Source organism: Pezoporus flaviventris, unplaced genomic scaffold, assembly GCF_033815535.1.
Source record: "Pezoporus flaviventris isolate CSIRO_AGI_PZ_B2104156 unplaced genomic scaffold, CSIRO_AGI_Pfla_v1 ptg000045l, whole genome shotgun sequence".
NCBI lineage: Eukaryota > Metazoa > Chordata > Aves > Psittaciformes > Psittacidae > Pezoporus > Pezoporus flaviventris.
The window spans coordinates 17105792-17124672 of NW_026892593.1; the positions used below are offsets into that span (position 1 = coordinate 17105792).

At 41.5% G+C, this 18881-nt stretch overlaps 1 protein-coding gene across 4 annotated transcripts in view; it reads right to left on the reverse strand.

Annotated features, from left to right (window-relative positions):
• Positions 1-18881, reverse strand: part of PLXNB2 (plexin B2) — a 114618-nt gene that overhangs the window by 83845 nt on the left and 11892 nt on the right. Inside the window, exon 1 of one of the 4 annotated variants that reach the window (XM_061467541.1) lies at positions 3521-3637. The exons of 2 other annotated variants lie outside the window; for them this stretch is intronic. In XM_061467541.1, coding sequence (XP_061323525.1) covers positions 3521-3622 — 102 coding nt within the window. In that variant the 5' untranslated portion in view covers positions 3623-3637. Of the gene's footprint in view, positions 1-2963; positions 2983-3520; positions 3638-18881 lie in introns of those variants that run through there. One more of the 4 variants, XM_061467543.1, reaches the window with a different exon arrangement.

Genomic DNA, 18881 nt, shown 5'->3' on the forward strand with positions numbered 1-18881 from the left:
TAAAGGATTCTGTACTTCTATGATATACCTTACACACAACTGGATGTGATTTTGAAGAGTATCCTAGAAGGAGGGCAGTAATAATAAACACAGTCCTAAAGCAAAAAAACTTATACAGACGTGTGTGTTGGAATATCTGGGATTTAAAACAAGTGTTATTCCCAAAATGATGGACAAGAAAGTCTTCAGTGAAGGAATAATCTTACCAGTTTAGCTCCAATGGTGTTTTTGCAGAGCTGTTCTTCACAAACCATATATATACATACTGAGTTAAACTGTTACCTCATCTCATCCAGACAAAGTTTTGTTACATGAAATTCTGGATCTAGAGACAACACTTCTGCCAAGAGAGGCAGATACTGATACACTTTAACAGTAAGTGATGCAGAGAACTGTGGTTCTCCCTGCAAACTTTCCCTTCATCAGGGAGATGCCAAAAGATACAAAAGACCTTTAAACTGGGAAAAAAATGGTAAGATGACTGAAACCCTTCAACTTAAAAAAGATAAAAATCCAAAGAATGCACCAAAATGGCACAGATATTTGTGGAAAGAGGAATGAAAGAATTTTCTAAATCATTTTGAGTAATTTTGCTGTTACTGATAGGTTTTTGCTCTTACTGATAGCTTCTGATAGGTTTCCCACAAGTCAGAAATAATTCAGCTTTCATTTTTAAGCTCAAAGGAATTCAGAACAGAAACCTTTCGGATTTCCAATCTTCTACTTCTGTGAGAACTGTAGGTAAACATGAGCCCTTTCCTCCCCAGCTACAGCTTTTATTACTATTTCCTAAAACCAATGAACAATTTAGCTTGCTGGTTCAAGAAAGAGATCACTTGGAAAAACACTGCAGGATTCAAACTAGTTTCCTAAGAGCATGGCTACATGGTGGAAAGGCTTTGGAGAGAGAACAACTCTCTGCAGACCGCCATATGTCCAAAATTGGTGTAGTAGAACCACCAAGAACAGCGAACACTGTGATGGGTGTCCATCCCTTTAGTTGTGATGGTTTGCTGTTAGCAGGTGGGATCTGTGGGCCAGTGAGCTGTGGGAGGTCACTTTGTGGAGACTAAAAAACCAATACCCATTCCTCTGGAAGCTGTGATAGCCTGCACTGCTCAATCAGAAAGTAAGTGATTTTCCTTCCCTTTTGCTGCTGCTAGAAACCCAATTTGCTAAGATATAGTGCATCTTTGTATGGGACAAACCATTCCATCTGGTCAAACTGTTGGAAAAGTGGCAAAAAAATGGGTAAATACTGATTCTACTCCACATGTGGAGTAGACAAAAGACAAAAATTTTGCTTGCTTTCACAAGGCATATTCTCAATTTTCTTATTTTTTAATTAATTGTCAATAATATAAAGTTTCTTTTTTTAATATGTGTAATATTTATATTGATATGGATCTTCTTTTACAAGAACTAGTTGCAAATTAAGGAAATAATGACTGCTATTCTCTCAGTCCCTGTGCATTCTGCAAGTGTTTTCTCTGCAGTCCTGAGTAAAACAAATAGAAGACACACAAAACCACAAATTCAGGTTACTGAAAGCCAGGGTTTCCTATACCATGGTTTCATCCAGCAAGAGCCAGCTACGGTGGATTGATTCTGGCTGGATGTCAGGTGCCCCCCAAAGCTGCCCTATCACTGTCTTCTTCAACTAGACAGGGGGAGAAAAACACAAAGAAAAGCTCATGGGTTGAGATAAGGACAGGGAGAGATCACTCACCCTTTACTGTCATGGGCAGAACAGGCTCAACATGGGAAATTAGTTTAATTTATTACCAACCAAATCAGAGTAGGGTAATGAGAAATAAAACCTGAATCTTAAAACACCTTTCCTTCATCCCTCCTTTCTTTCTGAGCTCAACTTTACTCCCTATTTTCTGTACTTTGTCCCTTCCCCCAACAGCTACACAAATGCAATACACCTATACCATGGTTTCATTTGCTAAGAATAAGCTGCTCCAAAGAGGAGTAAATCTATCTCTCCCACCTGCAACATCAGCAGAGGCCAGTGGTGGCTGGGAGACAAGAGCATGCACCGGACTGTTCCCCTGGGAAAAAGGCATGGGCAACAAGATTCTTACATCACTCTGGAGACTCTCATCTTTCAGAAGATCTGAGGTATCAGCAGCAAAAAGAGCTCAGATAACTCACTCCCTGAGTGAGCCCATTAACTCAAGTAGACACTGAGGCTTCCCACCACCAGGCTAGCTGGGAGCCCAAGGGCAAAGGGGCACATTTAAAAGGATGAGGCAGTGTTGCAAGAGCAAGGCCACCCAAAGAGACTTTTAAGGACTTTTCTTGACCTTTACTTACAAGGTCATCCCCATCAAGCTTCCCACAAAGGCAGATGCTGGGTTTTGAGAATCCAAGTCACCAATCATTTACCAAAGATCACCAAACTTTGCTCGTCCCGCAGTTACCAAGTGGGTAAAGAAGGGATTAAACAGGGGATCTCATCCAGCCATAATATCTCTGGCAACTACATTGAAACAGTACTGCCACAAAAAAATGGGCCAGCAACCCAAACAGAAAAGTTTTCCTGTCCCACCATGGAAAAGGTTTCTGCAGGCATGGCAACTGAATTAACAGCAGAGGAGCTAAGCTGCTTTTCCTGGCACAACCTGTATCTACCAGCATCTCCACACCAAGGACTCTCATGAACTTGGTGCAAAATGGCCAGGGTTGACTCAAAAGTTTAAGTGAGGCAAATAGCTAGCAAATTCAGAGCTTGCATTAATAATTGTGTCATTAGCTTCAAGCTAAATTAATAACACTATTGGTAGGCTGAATCAAAACCTTTCATCTGTGCACATCTGAACTCCAATGTATTTAATATTCTGATCCAGATCCAAATTAAGAAGAACAGGGAGCAACATGAGTCTTAATTTTTCAACTAGGCATCACTCAAAAGAGCATTAACAACAGGTAATGAGACTCAGAAAATGCATACTTACATATTTTGTGATCGCATTCAAGAATTTCCTATAAAGTGCTGTCTGTGCAACATCAGCAGGTAAACAAAAAGGTACTTTGCAGATTTATACACACTTAGAAGCAGAGCCATGCTACACAAGCTGAACTGTAATGAATTCCCTGGTTTACTGCAGCCAGACCTGGCAGCATTTTGATTTTGAAAATCTTTTACACCGTGGGTTCTGCCTTAGTCCAAGGGTGAGGTTTTGCTGCTCTCAGGAATCAAGACAAAAATTCTCTGAAGTGAAAGTACCTGCAAGAATTCGCACTGCCAAGTAGCTCAAAAATGTCAACAAAAATAGCTGCTGTGGAAAGATCTCATTCCACAGCACTAGCTACCAGCAATTACAGAGTATAAACCACTCTGAGCCATAGCTGCTTAATGCCAGAAAGGTCTCTTCAAATCCTAATTTTTACCATTGTATTTTTTGTTATGAAGACAAGCATTGATATTATCATCTCAAACAAGAGGTTTGCATCAGCCCCACTGATGCAGGGAGGAGCACACACAGAGAAGAGAAATGCCACAGAAGCAGACCTGCATTCCTGCCTTCCTGGACCACACCTCCTGTTCAGTTTGGGCTTCTACATTCATCCCTTCATCTTTTCTGCATTCCCTCAGTAGAAATGAAGCACCCATTTTAATGAGGCCTTGTTTTCTCAGTGTTACAAAGATGTAGTTGATCTGCAAGAAAAAGCAGCTGAGTAACGTGTTTAACAGCAAGCAGCTGACTCTGCAGGAATCTGAACCCACAGAATCTCCTCTTTGACCCACTTTGTGGTTTTGTTAAACCATACAGTTTCCTAACTAACAAAAATCTGGGGTTTTATTTTTTTTCCAAGCTCATTGAGCACTAAGCCCAGTGATGCCCTATGGACCAACTTCCAGCTGCATCAGTCTGCTGTTGGCACAGGACCACAGGCCCCTCCAGACACTCCCAAAGTCTTTTACAGACACTTTTATGCTACCTCACCCTGCAAATGACCAAATCTAAAAATCAAAATCTAAACACCTGCTGTAAGGTCTTAGCTGCCCAAGCTTTGAGGGGGGATGGCTCCCTGCAGCAACCACCATGCAAGGCAGCTACAGCAGATAGTGGGGGTGCCCCATGCAAGCCCTGAGTTATTCTGCCCCTTTTCAACTCAGGAAAACTGGTTTGTTTTCTTTTAGCTGGGGGACCTGCAGAAAATGAGAATGATTCTGGAGCATGAGGAGGAAAACCCAGGAAGTTAGGACAGCTTTAATTCGCTGGCTTTCCCTGCACTAATAAGTGTATTGCAGCACAAGGAAAAAAATGCATTTATACTGATAGTAAAAGGACTCTGTGTCACCAGCTCCATGCAACAACAACGAATTGCTTGTTTTCAGTGCTAAGGTCATCTTCAAGGACTGGTTTTGGACTTCCCCTGGAAGAAACAAGAAAGGAGGCGGAATTTTTTTCCACTGTGGGGGAATCTGAGCATAACCATGTGGAAACAAATGCAAACTATTCTCCTCTTTCCTTGCCAGAACCAGTTCTCCCCGTAATTAACCATTAATCACAAACACAAAAAATAATCAAATCAAAAGGACATTTCGAGCATGTGTGAAGCTTTACTTTCCCTACCAATTGCACAAGTGGGACTTGAGAGGTCACAGGCAGGCGATCCATCCCACCCTCAGAACAGAAGCACCAAACCACACTCCGGATATCCAACACAGCCGCAGCCTTCTGCAGCAGCCCCAGCCCACTCCAGCGGCAGCTCCAACCTTCACGTACCCCTTGTTGAGCTGAGCGCCGTGAGAGGAGGGCTGGAAACAGCCGGGGATTTCCTCGCTGTGATACAGCTGTACAGGACAGCACACAGACCTTGAAAGCTAAGCAGCACTTAGGCGTGAGGCAGAGCCAGAATTTTTTTCCTCCTGTTACATTATAATATTATAGGGCTTAATAGAAGAATCATGTATAAGCTGCAACGATAACACTGTATGAAATCTATGCCATAAACCAGTGGGATAAATTGATTTTGAGACATAAATCAATGAAATGCAAATATGGCAAGTATTCAGAAAGCTCCGACAAAAACATCCTTTCCCTCTAAGTCTACCTCTCACTTGGTAGTGTTTGCTCTGTGATTCCCTACCTCATCATCACTCTTTCTTATTCTTCCATTTCTCCTGATTTTGTTTCCCCATTTGGGCTTAATGGATTCCTGTGTTCTTCATTTTAATGTAGATATCTGGCTGTGCAGTGATCTATCCAGAACTTCTGAGAAGTGAGACAGAAGCTCTGTGAAAATCGGAAGATGTCAATCACACTAAATGGAATACTATGATATGTTTTGCGCTTAGGCAGCTGATAATGCAAGCCACAAAGAGAGAAAGGCAGAAGAGGATGGTGAAAATTCTTGAAATGGAAAACTTATTGAATGCTGGGAGCCAAGAAACACATAGCTGAGGAATGGAGAATTTTCCTGGCTTCTGCTGCTGGAGGCAAATTGCAGGGGTTTGTCTGGTTCATCTTTCTTGAAATTCTTTAAACGTTATTTTGGACCATTTGAACGTCCATGGTGGCGGTGCTCATTTTGAGTGCTCCGAGATTCAAGTGTGTGTGGATTGTTTTTATCTCTGCCCTTCAAATTAACATTCATGAGTTTTAAAAAGCCCTTTTATTTTTTCTCCCTTACACATCTTTTCACATCTTCTTACAGCTCCTCTTCCCCCCACCTTTTTCTTTTCTTTTTTTCTCAGGCACAGCCTCCAAGTTTCTTCTCCTGAGGCTGCTGCTACTACCGCTTGAATACTCTCATGGAGAGTCTCTGATGACAAAGCAGAATATAGAATGGAAAAGGGGAAAAAAAAAAGAGAGCAAGAACCTCAGGTGATTTTTCAGACCTCTGTGGGGAACTCAGACATACTCGCTGCCTCATTGACTTCCTACCTCTCTTCAAACCTTATCTAGAAACACCTTTTGTTACTTGACTGCTTTTCCCTCTCCTTTTGTTTCCTCCTGCTTTTTCAGAGAAAAGAAAAATACAGCAAGACATACCTAACTTCATGGCATCTGCTGATTTGAAATACTCAGTGTTCACTCCAGCCTGGGGAGGAGGAGAGAAGGTATGTGCAGAAGAGATGGTACTGGGTGAACTGGTGTCCTGCCACAGAAAGCCAAGAAGAGAAAGCAGTACATGGTACAGGTGAAGCAGCCCAGTAGAAACAACCAACTGGAGTGGCTGTTTCTGCTCATAGACAGATAACTCCTGCAGCTGAGAAGGGAGTGGGAAGAAGATGGGGAGACACACGACAACAGGGCAGATAGAGCCTGGAGAAGCAGAAGAGAAGTGGAGCAAGAAAGGGCATGTGGTGAATATTTGGAGTGGTTTTTAAGGTAATGGGGAGATGAGTGAAACAGAATCCGCAAGAAAGAGGCCTTGCAAGAAACTGAACCTGCTAAAATAAATACCATAGGTAGTGTAAAGGGTTAAGCACCAGAGATGCAAATAAATATAGAACAGACTGTGTGTTACCAAGTCACATTTGATTGCACTTATTCATTTACCCATTATGGCTTTTGGCTGCCGCAGGCGAGAAGAGACAAAGCAGAATTGCAGCATTTTGACTTGTGTTTACCTTTTCCTGTTTGGTTGGGGTTTTTGTTTTTCATTCTTTCAAATAAATACATGAGGCTCATCTAAATGAATGGAGTGTCCCTGGCTCTAACAGAGCAGCACCGGCTATCACTGATCCAATCTGCCCAGACAGACACTGCTCGCACTCCTGTATTTCTATTAATTGTATTCCACAATAAATTTATATAATCAGTTAACCAGTAATTTGCACAAACCTGACAGCAGCACCTACCTGTGCCTGTCTATTTAAGGGTCTGTCAGCAAAAGCATTATAAAATCCCCTTTTTATGTATGCATAACACAGTCATAAAATGTGTTTTCCTAGCTTCAAAACTGCCCAACTCTATTTAATCTCCAGGAGCACTTTATTTCCAAAAAAAGAGCATGTGCGATGAAAATATTTTACTGGCTATTTCACACCAGTCCCTCCAAAACAGAGTTCCTTCCTTTACAGTTACAAGTCCTCAGCCATGCTGAACAAAATGCTATCACCTCCATAGACCAGCTCTAATGTACATGAGACAGATGTGAGTAAAACCAGGCAAGGCATAGATGGGCTCAGGACCTACTCCAACTGAACCTGTCAACCAGAGCAGGAGCTCTTCACGGCCTGTGTTGAGAGCTCTGACAGGATTTAGGTGATGCATAAACTTGCAGACACTTAGAATGGTTTGGGCTGGAAGGTACCTTAAAGATCACCCAGTTCCAACTCCCCTGCCATGGGCCGGGACACCTTCTGCTACACCAGGTTGCTCAAAGCCCCATCCAGCCTGGCCTTGAACACTGCCGGGGATGGGGCAGCCATGGCTTCTCTGGGAAACCTGTTCCAGTGCCTCACCACCCTCACAGGGAAGAACTTCTTTTTTATGTCCAATCTAAGCCTAACCTCTTTCAGTTTAAAAGCTTTGCTCCTTGTCCTGTCACTACAAGCCCTGCTGAAAAGTGTCTCTCCATCTTCTTGTAAGTCCCCTCTAAGTACTGGATAGGGCTCCCCTATGCTGGGTGCAATTTTTACTTGGAAATGCTGCTGTCCAGTAAGTGCACACACATACATCATCTCTTCCTCTTTGCCCTGAAGAAAACTACAGGCCTAAGTCCCAGAATTTGTCCCTATAATTACTGGTCCAAGATTTACAATTTTCTCCTGTCTCCTCAAAGGCTTTCAAGAACCACAAGTTGTGCTCCTAAAGATCAGAGTATGCAATTTGAGATGCATGGAAGGAAATAGCTACAAACAAGCAGACCTGCCCTTCCACTCCTATCAGTAACAACCCACATTTTGAGCTATTTATTTATCTGGATGCTGATTTTGCAATCAAACTATTCTCAAATAGCATTTTAACCTAAAGCAAGACTCAGAAATATATCTTTAAAGAAAAAAAAAAGACATACACACACGCACAACTGTTTGCACTGTAAATAGAGCATCTGGCTTCAGTCTCCTAACACAAAGAGTTGACTTTTCCTAAGAGCTGGTAACTAAACCCTCTCTGTCCTTGACTGATGAGCTGGGTTAACCTGGCTCAAATAAAGGAGTGGCATTTGTCATGCTTCCGGCAGCACAGTGTGTCTTTAACCTATTGCTTAAATAAGTGCTGTCAAAGCATCCCTATGAAAAAGCACACCACAAAAGAGGCAAACCCATGAGTAAAGTCATGCAAACTCTTTACTTCTTACCAGAGAGGCTGCAGGACAAGTTGGGCACAATGTTCGCTTCATACCCAGTCCTGCTCATAGCAACCCCATTTCCAGGCCCCGTTTCATTTTGATGTTTGAATAAACACGAAAGTATGCCCTGTGCAACAGTCAATGTCAACAAATGGAAAAGACGTCTCCACCAACTCTACTGGCTTCCCACAGACCTGACAAAATTCCAGGTCTGGTCCTAGTGACAAGACAGATCACCTGCTCCCCAGTGTTGCAGCCTCTGCTGCTGCAGAGCACGGTAGAATTCTGGCTGTAACAAGATGAGTTTCTTCTGTGTGTTTGTAGTAGGGCAGAGAGGCCACTGCAAGGCTGCTTGGCAGCTGTTGGGAACATTTTTCTCACTTGTAAGAGCATTTGGACACATGAGTTAGTAGAGCCAATAAGGGCCAGCTATATTATACGAGGTGAATAGAGAGCAGTGTAAATCCTCCTCCTTGCATGACCAGTTTCATCCCACAATCCTAATTATTCAGGCAGCCTCCAAAGGCTTCTGCTGGGCAGCCTTCTTCACGAATCTTCTGAGCTCTTAAGCTAAATGTTTTGTTTTTTTTTTTTATGGTACCCACTGATGTGGTTAAAAGGTCTAATCCAAGTACATTTTACAATGCTTGCTTTGTATGCGGAGTACTTGGGTATATATATTTCAAATTAGAATTTACAGAGACTACTCAATGTATTTAGAAATTCTATCCACTAGATAAACTCTAAATTCAAACCTGAACACTTTCTACAGGGGAATATATATCTAGGAAAGTCTTCGAACACAATCACCATGCATAAGCACTTTTAACTGTTTGAAAGCAAATAAGCTGCAAATTTATAGGGGTACCTTAAGACATAAAGTTTATAGTGCTGATGTGTACGGATAATAGGAAATATGCCACAAAGCATGATGTCATTGAAAACAGAATCTGCATTCCCCTGCAAACAACTGAAGGACACTCAGAAGTACAGTACTTTATATATGAATATTCTAAAGAATTCATTTGGACATCCTTACTTCCAAGTAACCAGAATGCACAGCTCAGTTGTTTCAGGAGCACTTCTACATGTGGTACATAAAGGAAAGAACAAACTACTACTGCAACAGCCAAAGATTGCAAGTTTTTGTTCAGGCTGCATATTTCATGAGAGAAGTCCTTCTATAGACTCAAGTAAAAAGGAACATTTTTATGGGCTAGTTTACACTGTAAAATATTCTCCCTAATCCTTGTAAAAATATATTTCATGCTAATTTTTCTGCCTGAAAGCATTTTTGCAGACAACTTTGAACATTTCTATCACACTTTATTAGCTTTGAGTGGAACTAATTTCACTAATTTTCATCAGGTTTATTAGGATCTGTCCAGATACCAGATTTGTAAAGTTGATCCGGTTTTATAGAAAGCCCTCAAACTGGTACATTTTCATTTCCCAAGCAGACATCTATCTTCATCTACATCTTGTAAAGTATTAAGTACCTCCTTGGCTCTTAATTAACTAGAGGCAATGACCTACGCATCAGGTAGTAGTAGCACCAAATTAGTGGAAATGTATAATGCTTGCAGTCTTACCAGACACATCACAGTAGAGAGATATTTGCCCATTCTTGCTTCATACACTGGATGTGATATACCAGCAATCTGTAGCCATGACAGAATACTAGCACAAGACTCACAATTCCTACCCCTTGGCCTCATCTTTCCAATGTGAATTTCTAAAGACATTCAGATGGTAATATATCGTGCATTTATGACTGCCATCAGAATGTTGTATCTCCAAGCTTTAAATATGCCTACCATCGAACTACAGTAGGATAACCATGGAGGTTTGTTAAACATGCAAGGCTAGAACCTGCTGGGCACAGGAAGGCTTTGAAGCATTGGAAACTCCTCTGTGGAAGAGTTTGCCCTTCCAAAACAAAGCTGGAAATCAGTCCCAGAGACCAGAAATCCCATTTCAACATCTGCAAATCGCATTATGACTGAGTCCTCAACAAGAGACAGATTTCCAATAGCTTTTTGCTGCAGGTGTACAGAGTCTGTGGAGTCACATCAGAGGAAGCTTCACTCTGAGACATAAATGACTTCTATTACACTATGATGTTTTGCAAGTGCAAAAATTTGTTAATACAATCTACCATCAAATAACTATACACCATCTCCCACAGAAAACAGCAGGAGCTGCAAATGTGTATCTGAGCATAGACTTCTCTCACTAGCTTTCTATAGGACTTGAATGGTGATATAACAGAAAGCCAGTAGGACACTCAAACTTGTTATTTTCCATTTGTTTGATGGGAGAAAAGCAAGCATGAGTTTTAACTGACAGATATCCAAAAATTACTAAAATACTGAAATAGGAAGATGTCTGAGATGGTGAAGATCATTCTTCAAGTATCTCTGAAATCTGTGACTGCTTGTTCTGAGAATTCAAGTAACAATCTTGAACTCTCGACTAGTTCTGTATCAGCATCTGTAAAAAGCTGGAGTCCATTCAGGCTGACTACACTGCAATTTGATATAGGTAACATGACTGGCAAGTGAACTCCTAATATTGATTCAAAGAAAGGTGGCACAGAAAAGGGTTGGTGCCAAAAGATCAAACCGTGCTGGACAAGGGTCTCGCGCGAGAAGGCTACTTCACCATGAAGCTGAGCAAGCTAAAGATGCTTCAGTCTCCAGGCTGCAACACTGGAGTACGGTCTTTTTATTCCTTTGCAAAGGATGTGTGGCACACGGGTGAAAAACATTACAAAAATGAGAACTTATCTCATGGCAAGATTAAAAAAGAAAAGCAGAATAAGCACCCAGACAGCGCCAGTAGATTGCTAAAATTAGCTATGGTATTAAACTTTCCATAAAGTGTTGGGTAAACATCTTCAGGCAGAAAATTCATAGGCATTTCAGACAGAAATGTGTTTCTCCACATACTTTTCAAACCGGAGTGTCTGTGAATGACAGTCACTGCTCTTTGGTTTGTCCCTGCCCACAGCAACTAAGGGAAGGTCTGAAGTCCACCGCCTCCAGCTCTGCTACCTCATGGGGAGGAAAATGGAGCCAGGACTCTGCTGCTGGCTCTGGCCTCCATCACTGCCACCATGTTAGCTTCACAGTAACATTGTGGGCAGGATTCCCATGCAGGCAAAACAAGGCATTTTAACAATGCACTGTTGGTTTCAGGCCTAACCATACACAGTCATTAAGAAGTGGTAAGCAAGAGCACTTACTGCTTCCATGCATTTAGAAAGAACCACGGTTGTGCAGCAGAGAAACCGTCATGCAGATTAGTCCACATTGCCCAGTATATGCCCAGTCAGCCTATTCTCCCTGCAAACTTGAAGCGTGAAAGCACCCTCTGTCACCAAAATGCCAGGAAATTCTCCTACAATCTCACCCACTGATTTTAGTGAAAGTATTAAACTGCCTTTAGTGAAAAAAGACAAAACATTTTTAGTCCCAGCACTCATCGATTTGCACTGCTTTTCCTGTTGTGTGATATCTAGCAGGTTGCAAAAGTACACAGTTAAATGAGAACGCTTGTTTAGGTTTCAGCTTTGTCTATACTTATTTCCCTCATTTGTTTTTTAAATGAGGTTATGAAATAAGACACTTAAATACTTTTAAGTCAATACTTAAAATTTAGATTTGTTTAGTCTGAGTATAAATATTTATTTAGACATAGTTAGGCTTATGTCAAATAAGAGCGTTCAGCTAAAGCGATATAATCGTTCAGTAACGTTAAACCAACTTGGGAATTCAGACAAGCCTTTGAAAAGTAAAAGCATTAACAGGGCATAGAGATTTGCAGAAAAGAATGGAACAAGAATATGGTAAGATGAAGTAATTTACTTTTCATCTCTCTTGAAAAACTGGCCAGCCTCTGGACTCTGGGAGGCCTCATCCCCCTAGTACAGCCACCCAGAAGACAAAGCTATAGGGAAACTGCCTGCAATGTGGAATGGGGATAAGAATGGCTTGTGTTGGGTGTATTTGTTATTGCATTGAAGTAATTGATCCCTGATGCTAAAGAGAGTAACCCTGATGGGATTCAAATACTCCAGACATTAATGAAGTCTCTCTTACTTTCTGGCAGTGGATTTAAACTGTCTTTGCACCCACTGCACCATGCAAGCAAGAGAGGCAGTGGTTTAACATTAAAGACCTGCAAGTGTTCAAACTGAGGAGGTTATAATTCAAAGAGCAAAGCAAGGTAACCTTGCTCATGTCACCAGTATGTAAAGCCTGCTCACTGCCACAGGAAGAGCCAGGGGAGGGGATGGGTTCCTGCCTCCATACACAAAAGACAACACCACAAGACATCTACACCGCTGATAGCAGAGGTCACTGCTTGATCTGAGTACATCTGGAAAAAATGCACCAGCTCCATTAGGTGATTAAACAAACATCTCCCCCCTCAAAAATAGCTCTGCTCAGCAGGACCACTGTTTGCTTATTTGAAAAAGTTCCTCAACTTGTAATGTCTTTCTCATATCCTCCCAGCCTAGGAAGTCTAAGAACCGCTGACAAAGCAGTCTGCCGTACTTTGTGTTAAACAGCCGATTTCACTGTACCAGGAACATGAAACACCAGAGTCACAAGCCAAGAGCCACATCCCCAGTCCTTCCCACACAGCAAGCACAGTTAACAGAGCTTGAGGAAGTGCACCGAGTATTGTAATGATGACACACATATAATATTTTATTAAGGTTTGTATTAGCCTTTAAGCAGCAGTGTGACAGGGAAATAAAAAAAAAATCCACTAGGAAGAGCCAACCTTTGTCTAGAAGAATCAGTGGTCCTTAACCCCTCCAGCAGTGCATCAGTACAGGATGGCCATAAACCTGTGGTAGATGCTTATGGAGAAACTTCTTCATTTCTAGCACAAACCAGGCCTCTCTCTTTCATGTGTTCTGGAGTACTGCGACAATACTCATATACAACTCCCACAGTTGTCTAGGTAGCCTGACAGGGATCAGCACTTTTATTAACAACACTTTGTTTAAACTTAGTGGAACTTCTATTTGATTTATGGAGTGCTTTGCAAGCTTCAGAGTGATTTGCAGAAAATCACTATGATCTGCTCATAGGGCTTGCTTCACCCAGCCCTGAATGAGTCGGGTGACACAGTACCTATTGTCCTACCATCCGCAACCCTGCCCACCATCTTTTGACATATGACCTTGTCCAATTAAATAAACAGAGCAATTTAGATAAGGCAGAAGGTAATTATTAGAGCTGGATGGTGGCCAGCTCCCTGAAGCAGAAGTACCATTCTTTGAAAAAAGCTTGATGCTGTTTAGCAAAGTTTAATGACTGGAAGCTTTCAAGAGCTTTGCGCTGTACTGCATCCAGCGATGAAGCATCCAAGTGTATGGTGCTCACTTCAAACCACAGTGGGTGACAGTGGTGAGGTCTTGGGCAAGACTGTTTCTTTCAAAAAGGTGTTTGGAAATAAATGCCTTTCTAAGACACTCCTTTTTAGACCTAATCACCTACATCTTAACTGGACCCTATTTATCCTAGAATAGGTAAACATGGAATCAGGACTGTGTTGCTACTTTCACATCATCTTTTTTCCTTTCACCCTGGGGAATTGACAAATCCCATTTCTTATGGAAGGATTTGTTTTTCACTGTCCCTGGCTTATTTGCCAGGGGCTTTTTTTTGTTTTTTTTTGTTTTTTTTTTGTTTGTTTGTTTGTTTGTTTTGTTGTTGTTGTTTTTTTTTTTTTTTTTCCAATGGAAGACAGAGAAAGAAGAAAGAGGATGGCAAATAATACAATCATAGTGAGAGGAAATGTAGAAATAAGACATTTCCTTTTTGTGCATTTAAACTCAATTTTTTTTCCGTATAAACATGAGATTTACCACATGGTCATTTCCCGCTAAGGTTCTCAAGTGAGCCTGTGCCAGTACTCCCCCATCCCACCCACCCAAAGGACTTCATTACGAAAAATCCCTGACCTCTTCCAGAGGGAACAGGATGCAGCAAGAATGAATGAAATATTTGTAAGGGCCTCATCCTCTCTGAGCATCCTTTCAAATCTCAGCCACCAGTTGGTCCTACACTGAGCTTTTTGTTCCTGGCATGTCTGAAGGAGGTCATAGTATCATAGGTCTGAGTATTAGTTTAGCCTACTCTAGTAAGTCATTCAAGTGTTTTTAGCCCACCTAATTGCATTGAAACTTTTATATTCAACCTGCTGGAGTGACAAATCCTTTCTAATTTTCTTTATTTGGACAGGACACCAGCTTTAGAGAATTGTGGAATGCTTTGGGTTGGAAGGAACCTTCAAAGATCACCTAATGTAGTCCAGCCCCCTGCCATAAGCAGGGGTATCATTCACTAGATGAAGTTGCTCACACCCTCATCCAATCTGACTTAGCACGCTTCCAGGGACAGGGCATCCACTTTTCTAAGCAACCTGTTCCAGCGTCTCACCACTCTAAAAGAATTTCTTCATTTGTCCAGTCTAAACATAACCTCTTTAACCAGTGCCCCTTGTCCTGTCACTACAGGCCCTAACAAAAGTCTTTCTACATCTTTTTTATAATCCCCCTTTACATATTGAAAAGCCACACTAAGGTCTCCCCAGGGCCTCTTCCAGGCTCAACAACCCCAACTCTCAGCCTTTCTTCTTAGGAGAGGTGTTCCAGTCCTCTGACCATTTTTGTGGCCTTCCTCTGGACCTGCTCTAACAGGTCCATATACTTCTATACCGGGAACCCCAGAGCTGGCCACAGGACTCCAGGTGGGCTGCATTTTGAATGATGCTTCCTTGTTTCCGATAGCCTCCCGAAACCACTCTTCATTCCCATTCCTGGCAAACTGAAAAACCACTCACTGACCCTATGCCTCCAGCCTCCCACATGCCTCCAAAGGTTGAACCCTTCCCCTTCTCACAACCTTCCTCCTTATACACTGAACACAAATATATAAGATTTTTAATTTTTCTACTCATGCTGAGGACAGAGGAGGGAAGCAAGACAAAGGAAAGATGGAAGCTGCTGCAAGCACACCATGCCTGTCCTGCAGCCCTGGCTTCTGCCAGGTTCTGGCCTTTGCTCTGGCCCTGGGCTACACAGCTTCAGACAACCACTGTTTTTATATTGTGGAAGACCCAGAGGCCTAAGTGGGATTCGAACACAGAAAACAGCCCAGTACAAGGTGTGCAGTCTAACCCAGCTTGCTCATGACTGACAAGCAACCACCACATCCCTCACCCCTGCTGAAACGCTCCTTGGTACTAGCTTTCCCCAAACACATGTTCAGTTTACACGTTACCTAATGACACCCCAGTATGCACAAACAGCTGCCACAAGAAGGTGGACAAAAAGAAGTCCAGTTCTGACTCTTCAAATCATTTTGGTAAACTTCTTTTCTCCCCCTTCAGGTATGGTTTGAACTAATTACAGAGAAGGTTACTGTTCAAATAAGCAGCTCTTTCCCGTCCATTGTCACACCTCAAGGAGAATGGTATTTAGGCAATGTAGGTACTATTAAGATTTGAGATTCCGTCCAATTAAACACCGATACAAGAGGAAAATTATCCTTTTAACAGATTACTAACAGCACACTGGTTTCTGTTGTCCACATGGGATCTTGAAAATTGACTGGCTGCATGGAGCTCAACATTTTATACTACTTCAGTGGAGAAACGGAGCAGAATTAGGAAACAATTATTGATAAGTATGCAACTGTGGCACCATAAAAGCCCCATAGGTATGACCAATCTGAGGAGAAAGAAATGTAAAAAAACAGCTTTCACATTTTTCCTTTTTTTTTCCTTGCTTGCACAGTTGGAAATTCATTCCCTACTGTTTCATATTTCCTATACTGATTAAAAGTGTTACCTACTGCATTATTCTCTTCAAGGCATGGATTTGCTAGGTGAATGCATCGTTAGGAACAACAGGGCTGAGGTAGGGAAACGGGGCTGAACTGAAGAATTCTTTCACTAAATGAGCTGCAAAATGTATTTTTCCAATAGCTTTCATACACGACAGAAATTGCTTTTCCACATCAAAGTCAAGACACATTCAAATAATGAGTTAGGCAAGAACCTCAAGGATAAGACATTTACATTTTTAGGAACAAATGGACTTATAACAACACAGGGCATTAATCCTGGTCAGCACCAAAACCAGGTCTTCTGGGAAAGCTTCTGAAGATATTTTTGCTCTCTTTTCTCTGCAGAGCCCTCAAGAACCAGCAGAATCAAGTACTGCATGCCTCAAGAGAGCTATACATCTCAGCACAGGAAAGGAATCAGAAGTCCCTTTGAGCTAAATGTCTCACTTTCTCATCTAGGAGAAACTTTTCTATAAAATGACAGTAGTCTTACCACTATTCTAATAATTGTACTTCAGAGGTGAAAGAAACAAGTTGGTTCTCTACTAGGTTTTTTCTGCCTGGTAGAAGTAAGCAGTAAATAACCATTCCATTAGCTTGCTTAGAAAAGTAAACAATCTAATTTTAGTCTGAATGGCAGAGGAAGATAAATACATTGGATTTGATTAATGCTGATGCTAGAAGTTGTAGTAGGAAGTCAGCAGTTCTTAAAACTTTGTTCATGTTCAGATTCCATGAGCTCCAAATCATTTTATCCTGTTTCATTATGCATTCTGTCAGAGAGGTCACCTACATAACCTCCATACTTTTCTCCTAGAGTTACAGTTACAAAATAGGGCTTGGGTAAAACATTTCTTGACTTATGGCATCCCTGCCAACTGCATTTGGAGTTCAGGGGCTGCTTAGAACCACATCACCACCAGTAAGTACTTTTTGTTTAGCATTGTTTTAAAATGTCTTATCTCAATGAAAACTTGGAAATGAAATTCTTGCAAAATGCACAAATTGTTTTTTTTTCAGTCCTATTTTAAAAATTTGAACTTTAAACACCAAAACCATAATAATCCATGAACTTTGTTTCTCTTCAGTTAGTCTTAAAGAGTGCTGGACTCTTTGGCCAGCATTTACAGGAATGTTTTAACACCTCTTGATCTGCTGAAGTTCTGTTCTCTATGAATAGGTTAAAATATGTGGCATCACTTATAATTTTACTGCTTTTTTCAAAAAGGCATGTGTGAGTTTATTTAATTAATTTGCCTTGGAGGGAAATTGGACAATTTATTCCATGTTAACAGTTAGTTGAAATAAACCATTCTTAGCCCTATAATGACAAAAAATGGAAGTAGCTTTCCTAAGGTTTGCCATACCAGAGTGCAGTTCTGATAACTTTTGGCTATGTATACTATTAGTTTCCTACTTTTTCCCACAAAATCCCCCAAATTCTGGATTCTACAGAAGTTGAACTACCTTTACCCTGTCGGCACTCAGCAGCCCTGCTCTTTTTCTCGTGCTCAAACTTGTCTGACAACCTCAGATTAAACATTATTATACTTAACTCCAGTAGAAACTGAATCCAGATTTCAAGCACTTAAACACAGCAATGGGGATCTCTGCACTTAGATGCAGATATCTATATTCAGGAAGAAATGCACACCCTTGGCTGGAGGAAGTGGAGGATGTGAACACATGGATAACTGCAGTGTTCATACAGTAGCTCTGTTGAGAAATCTCAATTCAGGCTGTTGAGTGCACCTACACCCATCTCTAATGCTTTGCTACCAGATGTCTTTGCCTGAAGCAGGGCTCCCTGATCCAGTGCTTACAAGAAATGCTTCTATATTTATTGGAACAGACTGAGGGAAACCTGACTTTTAGGGCATGGAGTTGCCTGTGTGATCTGGGCTCCTGGCACAGGACCAGCTCGGGCATTTTACCCACTGATGAATGCAATGATGAATTCCCATTTTCAGAGTGGCAATCTGAGCTCCTTTCAGTTTAACTTGAGTACTGACCTCTATGCATCCACAAATTGGACTGTGAAAACCCCTAGAAAGGAAGGCTTCAAATACATTTTTCTCCCAAGAATTCCTTGCCACCTATTTTTAACATTCCTGCTTTGCGTCCTGCTTGTTCACATATTTTGCTCCCATGGAAGTGGAGGCACCTTATTCAAGGCTGCTGATCATGCTTGAACTAGTCACTGCTTTGAGCATTATGAGCCCGTGTCCTTCTGGTGGTGTAGCCTTATGCCCGGTTGGCCGGAAAACCCACAAACATCCCCCCTTTACCCCCGCCATGTACCAGGATATGTGATACTTCAATGATGTAAAACAAGACTTCAATGTCATATTTCCCCTGTCAGAACACAGCCTGGAGTCCCTAATTCTTGTCTGAGAAGGCAAACACTTTTATCCAGTTTCCATTATTTCCTGCTGCTGCAGAGAACCCATTCTCTCCCAACCACTGCCGTGAAATATTCATCTATAAAATAGCTCTTGCTTGAATGTTTTCTTTTTCTCCTGAAAAAAAGATTTGGGAACAGCAGGGATACTCTTAAAATCTGCATCATAATCTTTATGACATGTTTTATCATCAAGCATCTTTAAGCTTTTACCATGGCTCCCATAGTAGTCTTGAGTGAAAATGGGGAGAGCTAAGATGCAAGAGACTAGTGTTAGAATTCTGTGGAACAAAAAAAAAAGAGGGTTTACAGTATGCTAAGGGAAATCTCAGCAGTAAGCTATGAAAATG